Source organism: Pyxicephalus adspersus, chromosome 10, assembly GCF_032062135.1.
Source record: "Pyxicephalus adspersus chromosome 10, UCB_Pads_2.0, whole genome shotgun sequence".
Lineage (NCBI taxonomy): Eukaryota > Metazoa > Chordata > Amphibia > Anura > Pyxicephalidae > Pyxicephalus > Pyxicephalus adspersus.
In genome coordinates, this window is record NC_092867.1 from 55,544,089 (window position 1) to 55,563,303 (window position 19,215).

A 19,215-nucleotide genomic window follows, 5' to 3' on the forward strand; every position below is an offset into this window, starting at 1 on the left:
GTGAGGTCAGCATGGGTATTCATCACCATACCCAACAAGTAGCAATGTACTGTGTGTTCTGACACATTTTCTCATTTTCTTCTTTCTCACTTTTTTTCAGTAACTTACTTCTCCCTTGCAGCCTAATATATCCTCTCCTTCTCAGGGACCATTATAACAGAACATCAATATTATTCCATTCACCTTTTACTGGTTTTATTATGTTTGATGATCAGTGTAGTGTACATCAAATGCTGTTTGACTCTTAGAGCTCCAGGTTAAAAGATGTGGAACAGGGTATACATTTTACAGACTTCTTGTCTAATTGTTCATTGTTTTAGAAAACAGTTCTGAAAACTAATGTAACCAATTCTATTCACCCTCTATCCTCTCCAGATGGACAGTATATAAGGAATAACACAGAGAATCATTCCGTTTTATATCCAGATTGTGAAATAGAAGATGAGGAGGACATCATGTCTGAATATACAAAAAAAAACCCTGTTATACCAATTCTCAATTCAGCACCTCAAGGTTCAGATTTGCCTGGTCCCTCTACTTATGGGACATGGCTTTCAGGCAATTATTATCCCATTACCCATCCTGTGGATCAGGGTTGTCCTAAAGGTATACCATGTCCTGAATGTGGCAAATGCTTTAGTGAAAGATCAAAGCTCACCACACATCGCCGGTCCCACACTGGAGAAAAGCCTTTTACCTGTATGGAATGTGGAAAGTCTTTTAAACAGAGTGCCCACCTTTTTTCACATCACAGAACCCACACAAGGATACATCCATTTTCCTGTTCTGAGTGTGGGAAATGCTTCTCCCAAAAATCGAACCTCATCAGACACGAAAAAGTTCACACTGGAGAGAAGTCCTTTTCATGTCCAGAATGCGGGAAGCGCTTTTCGGAGAAGTCAAACCTTATCAGGCACGAAAAGATTCATACAGGAGAGAAGCCCTATTCGTGTTCGGAATGTGGAAGGTGTTTCTCCCTGAGGGCCAATCTTATTGCACACATAAGAACTCACACAGGGGAAAAGCCATTTGCATGTTCTGAATGTGGGAAACGTTTTACAAGGAAGTCGGTTCTTATGATGCACGAAAGGGTCCACACAGGGGAGAAGCCATATTCATGCACTGATTGTGGGAAATTGTTCTCAAAAAGAGTTCTTCTTGCCAGGCATGCAATGCTTCATGAAGTAGAGAAGTCATTTTGCCACCCCACTATGGACTTATTGCCCAAAGAGCCAGTCAATTTTAGCAGAGGGCTCACAGAGGTCATAAACCGTTTTTGTCAACAAGCTGTAGGCAGTGTACATGTAAGCTCTCCGTTATCCCACGTCTCACTTCCTGTAGAAGACAGAAGGTTCCTGCGTCATAATGTGGCAGGTGAATAAGCCTATGACCTCATTTCTTTAGCTTGTCGGACCCAGTTAGGCTGACTTTTTTGCACAATTGGTTACTTGAGCAGAGCAGTGTTCAATGTGTAGCTCAGGAGCATTCATTTTCAGTAAACCTTTATATCACATAATGCCTGAGTGAAACTGGTTCATTTTCAGTAATGTAAATATAAGGAAACATGCTGGGTGTGTAATTCTTATGTTAATGAGTATAGGCCTCATAATCTAAAAAAAATGTTTCAGGTTTGCATTGCTTAAAAACTTGGTATCGGCTGAAATTCTATAATTGCAGCAATTTTTCTTCTCTTAAAACATTAACATGCACTGTGTCAGCCCAGTTAATATTGGCCAGCAAAAAAATTCACACTTTTGGCATCCATATTCAACAGCTGTGCCAGGGGCTTCAAGCCAGGGTGTAACTGGAAATTAATGGGGCTCCCCATATCCCAACCAATTTTAATAGCAACAGTTCAAAAGCAGAAAAATTGAATGAGTTGCCTTAAGAGAGGATTGAGCTCATAAGCAGCAGTTCAGGTCTCTCTGGTTCAGTGGCATGAGGGTCCCACCATGCTTCTGAATTTTGGCCACATTGTGAGCATGAATAGCCAGTCTCATTGGGAAGATAGGCTCCTCTAAAGTAGACATCGGAGTCAATGGAGGTGGTTGTGGATGCTCTGTGTAGTTTCCTCCAGTGCTGTCCTACAGTATTACTAGGAAAGTGAAGAGAATGAAGCTAAATGTCAGCTGACTTCCAAGTTACACTCACAGAGATTTTCCACCAGTGGTACCAAAGCCACCACTGCTAGTATCCTGGTTGGAGCAGGGAAGTGAAGACTGCCTGTTCCCCACATTTCTTTCTGCCAAGGCCACCGACTGCAGTGGTTTGTCGTTTGAGTGTGTACTTGTGCACCTATGACACATATAGCCCTGGGGTGATAATTGTGAAGGAAAGAAAGCACAACGTTCCAACTGACAGGCTGCCTAATATTAATAGACACCTATTTTAAAGCCTCCCTATTGAAATAAATGGGATCTTCCATGTAAGTAAGTAAGGAGAAAATTTGCAATGGGTCTGCTGTTAAAGTTGAACATTTTTACTTCTTAAAGGAACAGAGACTTTTTGCTATAGGTGGAGCTTTTATTGACATGTGTGATAACAATTAAATGTACCTCATGTTCTAAAATGTTTACCTTGTGCAAGAGTTTAAAGCAGTAAAAGATTAGCATAATTAAAAAGAAACAACCCAGAATGGGAGTTTCCACCTTTCAAACCAACCAATAAAATGAATACATTTAGCACAGTTAAGAAACCGTTAAGGGTTTTTCTAGGAACTTATTTTGATGAATAATGTAGGGATTTGTGAAGTGTCAATAAACAATTGTCACTATATTGTGTTCTTAACTATAAAAAGATTTATGATATTTGTACATCTGTTAGAACAATGATCTGCTGGTCACAAGCTTGATTTATGTTGAGGGGTCCTGTATCCAGAGGTCACCTACTTTGAGACAATGTGTAAAAACATAAGATGTAAGTGATAAAGTAATTTGTTGGTCTTACTTCATGTTGATTCCAATGGCTGCAGGTAATGATGGCAATCTGTTGGTCAAACAGCAGGAAGTTTAATTAAACTTTACAGAACTATCACATCATAAGTAACAGTCTGTCAAGACGTTCGGAAACTTCAAACCATTGTGCTCTACACATTGAGCCCCATAAACTACCTGTGTCTGGTTAGCCATTTTTCTATATTGATTGATTTTTTTGTCCAGTAGAGAAAAAGTCTGTAGCCCTTTGCAATCTCCAGCCTGTAACATACAAGAGACATTTTCCTGAACAGCCAGTGGACAAATAAAGTGGTGGGAAAATGTGGTAGGTAAGTATTAGCAGAAAGGATGAAGCCACCTAACAAACCTATTACTTTGTCCTCTACAGGCAAAGAAGCAACACTGCTATCTTCTCTCACTGCTTCCTTTACCTCTAAAGGACATCAGCGTTCTGTCTATCATTCCAGCAGACTCTGCTGACCTGGTTTGTCATTGTTCTTTCTAAGACAATTTACCAGCAGAAGCTATGGTTCACTTCACTTTAGTAAAAAAAATGTGACTGAAAAAGACAGTGGACTTTTGTTGTGCATATAGACAGCATATATTCGAATGTGTCTCCACATCTCAAAAGACTTCCTCTTGGGAGCCTAATAAGCCCTTATTTTACATGTCAAGGAACAGCTATAGGAATAGGTCAATGTAAGATTGATTTTTACCTTTTTAGTTCTGGTGAGAGCTGACAAAAGCAAGGATGTCTTTGTAAATAATTTCTAGTTTCCATGTGGGCCCGCTCAGTTTTTCTCCGAAGTTTATAGAGCACTCTAAACACAAGCTCAGATGATAGTGTGGAACATGGGTTTTTGAACCCAAGCTATGACCTGTCTGTAAAGCATTAATCACATTTATTCATAAATATGGATGATCACTTGTGTGGATGCCTAAGTTGGATGTATCTGTAAAATGTTACTCTAATATGATTTTAATTCCATGTAAATAATTTTTGCCTAAAGAGTGATCTGATCATTATGCAAAACATTTCTCACATTAGATGTAGGCTTGGCTTTCCTGTTATGTGTTTTTTTTACATCACAGCAAATTGTCATCTCCGAGAAAAATGCTGCTTAAACTGTAGCCTTGATCAGCAGTTTTTTCAAGCAGAAATTTACAGAGGTCCAACATATACAGATTACCAATACACAGGCTGGGGTCTTGGTACAGACCCTGGTGGATAAAGCTATCCCAGGTGGTAGAGCCTCAGACCAATGTGAAAAAAACTGTTGAGTGGGAAGAACTCCTGCTTCAGAGGAGTCACTATTGACCCATAAAACTTCATTAAGAGTTTAATACCAGTTGATGGCTTTATGGCTTTTACCCCTAAGGACCCTTAAAATAATTTGCAACTAAAAACAATGTTATCCTCATGAATCGTCAAATTGGAGATCAACCAGCCGCAGTTTAGGAACCCCTAGCCACCTTTGGAGGAATCTTGAGGTTCCACTGGCCCTGGTGACAAGCTAGAGCATTGAGATGGGTGTTTTTCAACCAGGGTTCCACCAGAAGTTATTAGGGGGGTAACTCCTTGAGCAATCCGTAATTTGTAACTCTTGGGTTAGTTTAGTGGGTCAGTTCTATGATCCCTGGATACAGTGAATATAGAAGTTATTCTCTTGAACAACTTCTTGAACCTGAAAGTTATTTCAAGGGGTCCCCTTATGTTTAAAAGGTTGAGACACATTGTTCCAATTAGTAGGTGCAAAAAGAAAATTCTAAAACATATACAGGTGGGACTGACATAAAGGTAGAAGACCATGCTCTAGTCTAAAAAATCTTTTAGCATGGTTTTATTATTTGCCAACTTTAGGGACTGTGAATAATATAAAGTAACAATTTTTCAAGGATAATACCGACTTTGAATGTATAAGCCCAGCTTGATAATACAAGACATACAGAAAGATGGAGACTGCCATTATTGATCTCACCTTTTGTATATGTTTCCTGGTCCTCACACTGGTTTTCTGATTGCAATACTTTAGTCAATAGCTCAGGACAAGTATGCAAATAAGGAATTCCAACTTACCCAACTTTCTAAACCTTTATACTTGTGCCAAGTCTATTATTGTGTAAAATGTAAAGGATTAGAATGACAGCTGGGAAACTAGATTTATCGGAAAAGCTCAGCAATGGCCTCCGCTACACTTGTCCCACGACAGGCTTATGAAAAGCTAAAATAAACCAGTCAGTTTAGAAAATAACTTTTATTTCTTAGTGTTATTCCTCAGTCAAGCACCTTCTATATACAGATACAAGTGAATCATTTGATGTCTAGTGAAGTACAAACCCAACCCACATAATGGATGCATATGGCTTCACCCTGTATGAACTGACAGGTGGGAAATAAGGTATCGTTTCTGAGAAAAAGATCTTACGCATTCGGTGCAGGGAAATTGTTTTTCTCCTGTGTGACTTCGCTGGTGTTTGATAAGCCTGTCTTTTTGAGGAAAACATTTTCCACATTCAGAGCATGCAAATGGCTTTTCCCCCGTATGACATCTCTGGTGTAAAATAAGGTTCTGTCTCCGAGTATATGACTTCCCACATTCGGGACAGGAAAATGGCTTTTCAGACATGTGAGTCTTCTCATGATAGTTAAGGTGTGATCTGGAGATAAAGCATTTACCACACTCCAAACAGGAATATGGTTTCTCTCCTGTGTGAACACGCTGATGGGTGATTAAGTTTTTTTTCCTGGAAAAACTTCTCCAGCATTCAGAACATGCATATGGCTTCACTCCTGTGTGAGCCATCTGGTGTGAAATAAGACTCTGTTTGCAGGAAAAGCATCTTCTGCATTCAGTGCAACAAAACGGCTTTTCACCAGTGTGACATCTCTGGTGTTTAATAAGACTGTCCTTGTGGGAAAAACATTTTTCACATTCAGGACATGAAAATGGCTTTTCCCCTGTGTGAGATCTGAGGTGAAAAATTAGGTTCCCTCGCTGAGCATAGGACTTTCCACATTCAGAACAAGAAAACGGCTTTTCGGACATGTGAGTCTTCTCATGATAGCTAAGATGGGTGCTAGTGGCAAAACATTTTCCACACTGTGAACAGGAATAAGGCTTTTTTCCTGTGTGAACATGCTGATGAGAGATCAGGGCTCCTTTTCGGGCAAAACATTTTCCACATTCAGAACATGAAAATGGCTTCACACCTGAATGAGTTCTCTGGTGCATTACTGCATCTGATTTCTGTCTAAAGCATTTCCCACATTCTGGACATGAAAATGGCTTTTCTCCAGAGTGTGTTCTCTCATGTTTTATAAGGCTGGTCAACAGGGAAAACCACCTTCCACATTCAGAACATGAATATGGTTTTTCTCCTGTGTGGACTCTTTTATGTCTCATAAGTGACCATTTTGAGGAAAAATCTTTTCCGCATTCAGAACACGTAAATGGCTTCATTCCACAATGAGTTCTCTGATGTACGGCTTTTCTAGTGGTAAAACACTTTCCACACTCAGCACAAAATTGGGGCTCCTTCACTGCATGAGACCTCTGGTGTGAAGCAAGATGAGCTTTCTGGTTAAAATGTTTTCCACACTTAGGACAAGAAAACAAATCCTTTTCTCTATTAGGTGTTTGATGGGTTTTGGGATGGGAAATATTACATAAACATCCCCCATTTATAGAGGGACCATATGGCAGATCTACACATGGAGATGCTGGATGGAGATATGGAGTATTGACATTTTTTTTTGAAGAATACGATTGCCTATCCTCATCTTCTGTTCCATTATCTCTGGAAATATTTGGAAGCTTTCCCATGCCATACATAATTTGTCCATCTGCATAAAATCAGAAGTGCAAAAGAATAGCTCCTGTTCAATTAAATAGCAACACATTGTTAAGACATCATGCAAAATGAACCACAACAAAAATTCACATTTTTACCACATTTGAAAGACTAATCTGACAATCCTATTTGAGAAAGGTCTAAAATTTTTTGAGTGTAATAAAGTAATCAAATTTACCCCCACCAGGGATGCTAGTATCTTATTGTTTCTAGATTAGGAGTTTATTACTGACCATTTCCAATTCCTATAGGAATTTCCTCCACTTTAATATCGACACATCGTTCTTCTTCCTCCTCAGCTTTGACATCTCTCTGAGTGTTTACGGGGTCCCCAGGATCTATTAATAAAAATAGGAATGAAGCCCCCTGTACTGAGATGTGTGAGAGACCCCAGAAAGTGTGTGTGGAGGGAGATTGTGTCACGTCACTTGGCTGGTGACACACAATGACATGATGTGAGGAGGAGAGCTGGAGTCTAATACAGGCTGATGGCTCCTGACTCTTCCATTAGGCACACACTGTCCCCCATTACTGTCTACTGACAGGTGAAGGGAGAGAAGAAGAGATTGTTGTATTGACTGAACAAGGAGAATCTGGGACTCGTTTCTGGATCTAGTGTTTATTACTAACCTATGTTGATCTGTGGGGGGGTCTCCTCCTCTTTAATTTTTAGATGTACTTTCCCCTCACCTTTGACATTTTCCTGAGATGATTTGGCATCCTTAAGCTCTGTAAATGAAGATAAGAGTGAAGCCCCTTGTATGAGACCCCAGGGAGTGTGTGTGTTATGGGGGAGATAACTGTTGTAGTGACCAAACATGGAGAATCTGGGACACTTTTCTGAATTAATGTTAATTACTCACCTGTGCAGATTACTGGAGAGATGTCCTCCTCTTTACATGGATCACCACTTTTTACATATGGTTTTTCATCTTCAATGATAATCAACTCTTCTTTCTAAATAAACCACAAAGAAAACATGTTGTAACAGTGTCTAATGTTCAGACAGTGTATCTGTTTTTTTAACACTTTGTCCCACCTACCTGATCCTCCTGAGAGATCTCCTGATGTTTCTGTTTGGAATCCCAGGAATAGAGAGGGCTGGAATATCCCTCTAGAGTATTTCTGGATCCATCTGTAGGAAACAGACACTGACTGAATACATTGTTTCTATGTCTTTATATCAGAGGATGTGTGTATCTAGGTGGGTCCTCAATACTCTTCTCTCCTTTACAGGAAAGAAAGTCTCCTCTTACCTGGTGATGTGAGGGGCAGCTGGTTATCCATCATGACACCCTTCTATAGATCCTTGTGTTCTTCCTATTACGTAAACTCTTCTGTATGTACCTGAAAGACAAGGTCATAAATTTGAAATCACAAAGTAAATTTGGTGTACAGTTAGATTTGGAGGTAAAACTAAACATTATAATTAGTTACTATAATTACCTAATTTAATTACTATAATTGTGATTTGGCTGGATGTAGCTTTGTAAGAAATGTGTTGCCATGTGTGCTGCATTTGGAAAATCCATTAATTTAAATGGCCTGTCCTGTGCGCCACATGGGAACACGACTGTGTGTTGCAATGTGTCGGTAAGGTGCTTCAGGAGCCATTATCAATGAATGACAATCCAGGGCGCCAATACATACGTTTTGTGTTGCTATGTGTAATAATTGAATGTTCACAGCGAGTCATGGACTCCCTATCTTCTTCCTCCTTTCATAATAAGAACACATTATTACCTTCCCCTCATTGGACACACTCTCCAGACTCACACACTTACTAGAAAGATTCTTAGGAATACAACTCCAATTCTAACACCTTCCGGGCTACAACAAAATGGCCGACGCGCTTGTTATACTAAGTACACTTCCTTACTCATAACATGACTCTAGGACGCCCTCTAGTGGTGACTATAGAGGACTATACCTCTCACATGACTGTTTAGACCGATCGTCCGTCACTATGGCTACCAGAAAGCGGCATTCCCTGAGAGATTTCGAAGGAGGGGGTACTCTGCATGTAAAATGGAGATGTGTGAACTTTTGTCCTCATTTTGATACCCTGTCCTGAGGCGTATATAGAGGCTGCCATTGCTAACTTCTTGTAGGACTGCCCGTTATAATTGTGTTGCTTTAATCCTTTCTAAGGAACCTCTGGCCATGGGCGTTTTCATTTATATAAAATGCCTGGTCAAAAAATAACCCTTAGCCTGTGGGTGCAGTGTTATGATCTAGGGCAGTGATTTTTAACCACTGTGCCGCGGCACACTAGTGTGCCATGAGGGATCTTTAGGTGTACCGTGGGAAATTATCCAATTACCATTGTCCAGTGTCTGTGCTGTAGTGACTGGCAGAGTAATGTAATATTCTTCCATGTCAGTGGGTGGCAGTAGGTAACATAGTTTTCTTGTTCATTCTTAAGCTACGTACACACGTCAGATTTTTATCGCCCGATAATCGGCATCGGCCAATTATCGGGCGAAAATCTGGCGTGCGTACAGTCGGTGTCGTCCATCGTCCGGACGACCGACCTGCCGGATCCACGGACGATGGACGACATCCGATCGTAATGAAAGCGAAGGGGAGAGCGCGCAGCAGGGTGCCGCTCCGTCGCTCTCCCCCTCCCCTCTCCATAGAGCAGAACGGTGCTGTATGTACAGCACCGTTCATGCATCGTGCACTCCCTTGTCGTTGGAAAGGATCGTGAAAGATCCTTTCCAACGACAAAAATTGGAAGTGTGTACGCAGCTTTAGAGACAAAAGAATTAGCTACAGAGTGTCATTTTGTAACATTTTTGATTTGTGGTGTGCCGCAGGATTTTTTCAATGTAAAAAAATGTGCCGTGGCTCAAAAAAGTTGAAAAATACTGATCTAGGGCAACTGTAGGAGGAGTGTTACCGGTATGATATTCAGTTGCTTCAGTTGGTCATACCTAGGTTCAGTAATGGTAGGATGTGCCCAAAATATCAGCTGAATCCCTAAATTCACTGAATAACCAGGATTTTCCACAATGAAACTTTTCTTTTCTGATGGCACTGGCATATTTGAAAATGACAATGCCAGGATATTGTGCTGTGTGAAACAGTGGCTCAGAGAGCATGAGACATCATTGTCACACATGGATTGCCCATCACAGTCCACATTTTCACCCCATTGGGAATCTTTGGGATGATCTGGAAAAGACCATACACAACAGCCTTAAGCTACGTACACACTTCCAAATATTATTGTTTGTAAACGAACGACGAACGATCCTGCACGATATCTGCGAACGATCGTATAGCACCGATCCTATACATACAGATAACGACATGATTGTTCAAAGATATTGTACACACGTATATATACACACAGTATATATGAATATATATATATATATGTATGAATAAATATATATATATATATGTATGAATATATATATATATATATATTTATATATATAGACATATACATACACTCACATACACAATACAGCCTGTATCAATCAAATGTTCGTTCATCGTGCATGCTCAGAACATGCACGATCACTGAACGACCGTACACACGATAGATGGTCAACGATCGTCGTCCAATCCAATCTGCCGGTCCGGTCGTTCATTTCCAACGACTATCCTCGTTCGTCGGCGTCGTTGGTTACTTTTTTTACAAGCGATTTTAGGCCAATCGGTCGTTCGTTCGTCGTTCATTTACAACGATAAAAATTGGACGTGTGTACGCAGCTTTACTCTCCCATCATCAAAACAAGATCTTGGTGAACAATGAATGCAACTTTGCATAGAAATAAATGTAATATTGCATAAACTTGTCAAAGGATACCATAGTGAATGTGTGCAATCCACTGAAATATTAGGAAAATGACAAAGACTAATCGATTATCTGAACACCAACTCTTTCTTTGACCCTCTCCAGTCTGGCTTTCAGGCTGCCCATTTCAAACAGCCATTTCAGGAGTTTAGTAGGACTGTCTTTGTAGGAAAAACTGTTATTGAACTCGGTGCAAGAACATGTATGTGATTTTTCATCAGTATCAACACTGGGAAAGGTAGAGAAACATTTCTTACAGTCAAGACATGAAAGTGGTCTTGCATCGGCATGAGTTCTCTTATGCCTAATAAGAGTTGTTAAGGTAGAAAAACAAGTGGCCAATGACCACCTCAGAACTAAGCACTCCAGCCTTTGCAGCGCTAGGTCCTAGGTTCGAACCCCACCCAGGACACTATCTGCATGGAGTTTGCAGGTTCTCCCCGTGTCTGCGTGGGTTTCCTCCGGGTACTCCAGTTTCCTCCCACATCCCAAAAACATGCAGTTAAGTTAATTGGCTTCCTCCTAAAATTGACCTTAGACTACATTAACCACATATGACTATAGTAGGGACATTAGATTGTGAGCTCCTTTTAGGGACAGTTAGTGACATGACTATGAACTTTGAACAGCGCTGCGTAAGATGATGGCGCTATATAAATACTGTATAATAATAATAATAAAGACAACGTTTGCCTCCTCCAAGATTTTTCCTTTACTTTTGACACTGTTGATCACCCACTTCTAATACAAATAATGTGCTCCATCGGCTCCATTGACACTGCTTTCTTCTGGTTTGCTTTCTATCGGTCTGACCGCTCCTTTAAAGTTTCTTTCAATGGTAATTCCTCCTCTCCGACTCTCCTCCCTGTTGGTGTTCCCCGAAGGTTCTGCTGCATTTCTTTGTAGTTCTCTTCATTGGCTTGCATTTCACCTAGGAATCAAATTTAAGCTCCTGTGTATTGCCTTCAAATCCCTCCACAGTTCTTGCCCCACTTACCTTTCTGACCTGGTAGAAAAAACTCCCCCAGCCGCTCTCTTCGCTTTTCCAATAACCTACTAATGACTTCCTCACTCATAACCTCATCACGGGCACTGCTCCAAGACTTTTCTAGAGCTGCCCCAACTCTCTGTAATGGTTCTCCTTGGCTCCCTATGCAGCTTTCTCCTACTTTCTGCTCATTTAAAAGAGCACTCAAAACATATATTTTCAAACTTGCTTACGCATCTTCTTCTGTCTTCTAAACCTTTACTACTTCCCACCACTCCATATCTCCCCTCCAATTGTGTGTTACCTCCCCCACATCCTAGATTGTAAGCTCTTGGGGGCAGACTCCTCTCCTCCTTCTATGTCACAGTCTGTATTTGTCTGTCATTGTCAACCTCTATTTATTGTACACCGCTGCATAATATGTTGGAGCTATAACAAATCCTGTTTATTAATAATAATAATAATAATAATAATATTATTTGTCACCTCTTTACCAGTGCTCTTGTATCTGGACAGGAAGTAATTTTTTGCCCTGTGACATTTTTTAGGTCTCTCAGCCAATCATTAGGTACTTTCATATGCCTGAGGGAATAACATCACAATTTTCCCTGGTAGTAGATATGGCTCTTTTTAGTTATTGAACAATCCTGAATAATGCAAAGACCAATACTGAAGTAAGCATTGTTCTCTGTAGCATTCTATTGTGAGTCCAGGTAAATATTGGGATTTTTCTATGCTGCCCTGGACTCACAGAATAACACTGAGAAAAAAAGTGGAAGTAAGCATTAACTTGTGTCATAGCCAAGAGTAAAAGCTAAGAGAAGGTATACCTTCACACATTTATCATAAAAAAAGGAGGACATATCAAATTACTTAGCAACAAAAAAAAAAAAGCTGCAATTACTTTTTCTTTTACCTAAATATGCCCTCACTATCTTAAAGGCTAGGCAAACCCATGGGGAAGCTGACTTTTAAAAAAAAAATATTTGTTTAATGGGAGGATTTGTAAAGCTTTCAAATATCTATGATGGTGTAGGACACCGGGAGACCACAATGATTTTTATTTGTTGGAAAGATATTTCCTGTGCTCATGTTTTTACAGAAAAAGGAGAGTCAACAAAAGAATCTACTAAAAACAGATACACAATATTGAAAGCATGTATGGGATTTGGGTAAAGGTTCAAGCTTAAGGCTGAAGATATCAAAACAAAGCTTAAAGACCACAAGCCCAGGACTAAAAGAGTGATGCCTACGTAGAATAAACTGGAAAATTTACTGGCATACAGTTTTTATAAAGAAAAAAAGCCCAAGTTCTGCAAAGCCAGGCTAACCACTTTATAACCTCCAACTAACCGTGTGTACTGACTCTAGTACTAACGAAGTGTGGTATAATATGTGTGGTATAATATAAACGTGTGGTATATATGGTTGAAGTGAATTTCAAGTCTTCATGGTAAGACAATCTTGATACAAGAATCTTTAGCAGTGAATCTCTAAATTCAAGACCTAGTCTAGAAAGATAACCTAAAGCTAAGATCTTAATTTTTTTGGCAGGGTTATGACACATACTGTTGCAGAGTAGTAAATGCTATGCAGGGTGACACATACAATTGTTTGATGTACTGATAGTGTGAAAATAATGTACACTTGCACAGGAATATAGGATAATAAATATGATACTCTTTATTTAAAAAGTACCTAGCCCAGACAGTGAACTTTCAACCTTTGAAGCTTCAACTCAGGTTGGTTGACCACAAGACATATGAATCTTATGATAATGAAGAAGAGTTCAGGAGATATTGCTTCTCTATCATATGCACAGATTGATGTCTGATCAGGGACGTGTTCCAGGAAAAACGTCTTCCACATTCTGAACATGAATACGGCTTTTCTCCGGTGTGAGTTCTCTGGTGTGAAATAAGGTTTTGTGCAGTGGAAAAACATTTCCCACATTCACTGCAGGAAAATGGCTTCTCCCCTGTGTGACACCTCTCATGTCTAATAAGGTCGCTTTTCTGGGAAAAACATTTTTCACATTCTCGACATGAAAACATAATTTTCCCTGTGTGACTTCTCAGGAGTTTAGTAGGACTGTCTTTGTAGGAAAAACTGTTATTGAACTCGGTGCAAGAACATGTATGTGATTTTTCATCAGTATCAACACTGGGAAAGGTAGAGAAACATTTCTTACAGTCAAGACATGAAAGTGGTCTTGCATCGGCATGAGTTCTCTTATGCCTAATAAGAGTTGTTAAGGTAGAAAAACATCTCTTGCATTCTGGACATGAATATGGCTTCTCTCCCGTGTGTACACGTTGATGAGCAATCAAAGCATCTTTCTGGGCAAAACATTTTCCACATTCTGAACATGAAAACGGCTTTTCTCCAGTGTGGGTTCTATAGTGTATTACTGCAGCGGATTTTTTTGTAAAGCATTTCCCACATTCAGGGCATGGAAATGGCTTTTCTCCAGTGTGCATTCTCTGGTGTTTTATTGCCGTTGATTTCTGTGTAAAGCATTGTCCACATTCGGGACATGAAAATGGTTTCTCTCCAGTGTGAGTTCTCTGGTGGTTCACTGCTGTTGATTTCTGTGTAAAGCACTGCCCGCATTCTGGGCATGAAAATGGCTTCTCACCTGTGTGTGTTCTCCTATGCTTAATAAGAGTTGACAACATAGAGAAACACCTCCCACAATCTGAACACGAAAATGGTTTCTCCCCTGTGTGAACTCTTTGATGTACTGTAAGCGACCTTTTCGAAGAGAAGTTTTTCTCACACTCCAAACATGAAAATATCTTCAGTTTGATGTGAGTTCTCTGATGTTCAGTAAGAGTTTTTCTGGAGGAAAAACACTTTCCACACTCAGAACAAGAGTGGGGCCCTTTCACGGTGTGAGGTCTTCGGTGTGAAGCAAGATGAAATTTCTGATTAAAACATTCCTTCTTTCCTGAACATACAAATGTTTTCTCTTCTCTACGAGGTGTTTGATGGGTGACAGAAAGGGAAAGATGAGAAGAACACTCCTCATCTTCTGTTTTAACATATGTTGAGATAACAGGAATGATGCCCAAGCTCCTTTTTATGCCTTGTCCATCTGTATGCAAAAAAAGTGTGAAAAACAGTATGTCAGGCCAAAACTTATTCATTCAACTTATTTAGGTTTTCAGTTCATCATTAAAAAATGTTGCCTGGATATACATTTAACTTAGTGTGCATCTCCCTGTAGCGCTATTCAGATAATTAATTTCTTACCTCTTGCTGGAATCTTTGTGCCCTTTTAGTCCAGAGCACTACAGGTAGGGATCCTTCGCTCCCAGGAGACTGGCAGAATTCTTTGATGCACACCTGCAAAGCAGCCAAGATGGCACCTGCCACCTTCTAACCCAATCTCACACAGCCTCATTCCCAAACCTTTCTCAGTCAACTAGAGGATCTGCGTCCCCAAGGAAAGACCACAGCTCAGATGGCATTTCATAATATTCCTCATCTGGAGTCAGTCTCACTATATCTAAATTTAGGATATCCACGACATAAGATGGTGAAGGTAGGCAAAACCCTGCAACATTATCTATCCCATAGATGCCTACCAGACATCTAATCAGCCTCTGTCCGATTCAACTCTAAAGGACATGCTAGTATCCCTCCAGAGCTCTCTTCATAAAAACTTTCTAACATTGGTTCATCAATTTAAAAGTAGTTTTACAAGATAAGATGTTGGCGAATGTGTTAGCCATATAGAAAACAAAATGGGGGAAAATGCAATATTGCATAATGAGTTGGAAGGCCGTAAATTTCAGATGAATCGCAGAAAATATACCATCTTCAGAACTACTTCCTTATTTACAAAAGCTTATAGTGTCTGATTCCTTCAGCATATTCTTTTAAATATTTTACCCGGTTTAAAGACTTCCCAAACAGCCTCATTTATCTGAAAAAAAAAATCCATGTTCTTGCTTGAATCCACTGCTCCCATATAAAAGAATAACTGATGGCTTTCTTTAGAAAGAATTCAGTCTTACTTGATCTACACATCCACATCTATCGTTTCTAATCTTTCTAAAGCAACTATATCAGCTTGATGGAAATTCCTACCTATCACCCAAGCCCTGTGCTCTAAACCATATAGCATGTAAATGGCGGTTTCCTGTAAAATTACCTGTAACAATGAATAGCACTTCAGTAACTATTAAATCACTACAAGCTGGTTTAGATTTATTGGAACCCTGCAGCCTACAGCTTCCTAAAGAATCCACAGCATCAACTCCTCCTGAGCATACATCTAACTACATTTCCTCTGAATGGAAATCAAAGCCAATCTGAAGAACCAGAGGCACTTTGCATACATGTTAAAAATGGATGACTAATGTCAATATCATTTATCCAATAGGATTCTCCCCTTTTTGTTTACCTTCAATTATTTGTTTTTTTTCCCTGTTCAGGTTTACTACTTCACTGCACCGTCTGCATTTTTTGGAGGCTCTCATTTAGATGGCAGGCAACCCTTCCTACACTGACATTTAAGGTATATTCTATCAACCTATTATTAGATTTTTGCCAACATGGTTTTTTTATCTTTTGAGGAAAGTATTGAGGAAAATGTCAGAAACTTCAACAAGGTCCTCTTACATTATGCATAGACTTTTAATAGCATTCCAGATGCATCCTTGGATATCTCTACAAGAAGAGTAAATCTAGGTCTAGACTTTACTCTCTATTGCACCAAGACCTTACTGCCTCTCTTTCTGACAAATCATGTAAATAAATACAGAAAACAATTGCCCCACCATTTTTATTGCTAGACAGGAGTGCTTTATAAACACTTTAAAGTAAGTTAATATAGCCAAGGAAACAAAGCTAAATTATGTTTACCCAAGTTATCATCTCACTTAAAAGATATTAATAAACCTTTTTCCACCAAAGAAATGAGAGGAATGTTGAAATTTGACATGCGGGGTAGGTGGGAGGCCCCCCAGCGCACGCCACCCTCACACACACACACACGACCCATGGCCGCCTGGCATTTGCTTCCCTTGGCCTTGCGTTCCCAACGTTCACACGCCAGGGATGCGAGGCCCGGTGTCACAGTCCCTTCCGTGACTGAGGTTAGAAGATCTGTGAGACAAGCTGCACGTGAGGTTATTTGAGAGTCTCTGTTTTCACTTGTTTCTGTGTTGTTGTTTGTAATGACCACACCTCTTGTCTCAGCTGCAGCTGGTGATCATTTCTGCTCCTCTATTTAGTCTAGCCTCACACTTCATGCTATGCGGTTGATATTCACTACTTGGATGTGGAAGAGCTGGTGTGTTGTCCTCTCCAGAGTGCCTGCTTCTCCATTTGCTATTAAAGTAAGTTGTACTGCTCTTGGTGTTTTGTTGTTCTCTTGTGTTTGTTACTATGCCTCAGGGAGATGCTGGTTCATTCATCAGGGAAGGAACCAGTAGTCTCAGACCCTGTCACTATTCCTAGGGCAATTCAGGGCTACTGGGGCCTAGGTTCCAGTGTATGAATATTCCCACCTTAGGGAATCAGGAATCAGGGCTAGGTTAGGGTGTCAGTAGGGTGTGACCTTTTCCCTCTCCCTAGCCTTTGAAGGCCTAGTCCCTTGTCTTTATCCTTCTTTTTTCCTCCTGGTGTTCCTCTCCTCCCCCTTATCCATGACACCCGGGGACGCAGATGCGGGCATCGCCAAGGGGACACCGAACCTAATGAACCTAAATCCCGAGCCACACGATGCCCACTGTTACCAATTCTGTTCTTCTTAGAAATTATTAAGATTGTCAAAGAAGAATTATCATGGCTAGGCAGGATGTCCGCATTTAAAATGATGACACTGCCAAGATTATTTATATCTTTTGTACATTACCTATTAAAATCAGCCCAGTTCTTTAACGCTATACAGAATACTTTGAAAACATATGTTTGGAATAATAAAAGATCCAGAAATGCTAATTAATTTTTTAAAAGTAGTAAATGATTAGGTGGTGTTGGTGTATCCTTTATTCAAGATTATCATAACTAATGATAAATATTGCTAATTATCATTAGCAATAATAATTGACCATTTGGGAAGTTGGTATAATCCATCAACCAACAAATAGTGGTTAGCTATTGAGAAATTGTTTTTACAGGAAGGGGATATTACTTTGCCTTCTTAACTACTGCACCACAGTTACAATTTGCAGAGTATGCAAGGAGAAATTTGGTACAATTTTCAGCCTCATCATCTGCCCCAATCTTAACCTTTAATCGTGACACAAATTAGGATGTAATATTCTCTCTGATATACCCTGTCTTCATTTGCTGGTTGACAAATAGAAACTATGGCAAATCCAGATCCAAATGCAGCCAGTATATAGGGATAAAAATGGTGGAATCTCATTCTGCTACAACCTGATTCAAAATAAAGTATAAATAAATATTAAACTGTAAATGTATACTTTACCTATCTTTTCTATATGGGAGAAGGACTTAAACGCTACCTTCACCCTGTTCCAGAGGAAGAAGGCCATTATCTCTAATTCCCAAGCTACAAAATACATTGCTCACTGGGAATGTTCCCAGGAAGATCCTATTTAGATGGTACAGAACTCCATTCAGATCAGCAAAACACATTTTTCTTCATATATTCTGGGGTTGTATCTTCTCGCAGCTTTTGGAATTCACACTAATAAGTGGTATATTAGATTATAATTATGAGTATCATATTATATAAAATATGAGTACAAGCACATTTAGTCTTCCTGTAAATTATTTTTCTCTAGCTGATAATCAGTCGGAAAGTCTTTTTTGCTATGGTTAGGTTTGTTTTCCTTCTATGTGTAATTGTTTTCCCTAGTTGCTATTCATAATCTTTTTGATAAATTGTAGGCTATATTATAGAGAGGTATGGAGTCCCAGGCAAAATACAGGATATAGTTTAATTAAGTGTGATGTGTTCGGAATTAGCTCCTAACAGAGTCCACTATTACAAATAAATTGTAATTATAAATTGTTTGTAATAGTGTTCAGTTGGACTTTGTTAGGAGCTAATTTCAAACGTCAAACTTAAATAAACTATATCTTGTACTTTGCCTCCAAAAAGCCTGCTCTCCTTCTCTCTTCTTTATTGTAGGCCATAATATTTTGATCCCCTTATGTTTAAAATTATCACCTCTGGATAATGTCTGAATATCCTTCAATGTGATAATATACTCTGACTTTTCCTGTCAATAGATGCTATTGTGTTATACATTATTACCGTATTTATTGGTTATTATTCACCTGTGCTGATCTCCTCTTTAATCCTCACATATTCCTCATTCTTCTCTTCAGCTTTGACTTCTCTCCGAGTGTCTCTGGAGTCTGTGAATAAAGATGAGAGTGAAGCCCCCTCTACTGAGATGTATGGGAGACCCCAGAGAGAGAGTGTGTGTGTGTGTGTGTGTGTGTGTGTGTGTGTGTGTGTGTGTGTGTGGGGTGTAAGACAGGTAACGTTTCTTGGTGGGTGAGGAGGAGAGCCGGTGTCCTAACGAAAAAAAACACCCGTGAAAAATAACTGCCAGGGGGGGGATACCAGTGGGTGTGTACAATGACCTAATCGTCAGGAAAGTTTCACTTTGCGTATGAATGCAGCATGTCATCTACTGCAGCCT

General features: G+C 39.7%; 1 protein-coding gene across 1 annotated transcript in view; it reads right to left on the minus strand.

The window, feature by feature from the left end:
- LOC140338877 (uncharacterized) overlaps positions 1 to 19,215 on the minus strand; it is a 51,704-nt gene that overhangs the window by 21,715 nt on the left and 10,774 nt on the right. Inside the window, exons 5-13 of the mRNA XM_072423197.1 lie at positions 18,845 to 18,925; positions 13,352 to 14,678; positions 10,678 to 10,822; positions 8,042 to 8,084; positions 7,829 to 7,920; positions 7,649 to 7,742; positions 7,019 to 7,123; positions 5,304 to 6,777; positions 109 to 114 (exon numbers count right to left, since the gene is read on the minus strand). Of these exons, the coding sequence (XP_072279298.1) occupies positions 109 to 114; positions 5,304 to 6,777; positions 7,019 to 7,123; positions 7,649 to 7,742; positions 7,829 to 7,920; positions 8,042 to 8,084; positions 10,678 to 10,822; positions 13,352 to 14,678; positions 18,845 to 18,925 (3,367 nt within the window). The remainder of the gene's footprint in view (positions 1 to 108; positions 115 to 5,303; positions 6,778 to 7,018; positions 7,124 to 7,648; positions 7,743 to 7,828; positions 7,921 to 8,041; positions 8,085 to 10,677; positions 10,823 to 13,351; positions 14,679 to 18,844; positions 18,926 to 19,215) is intronic.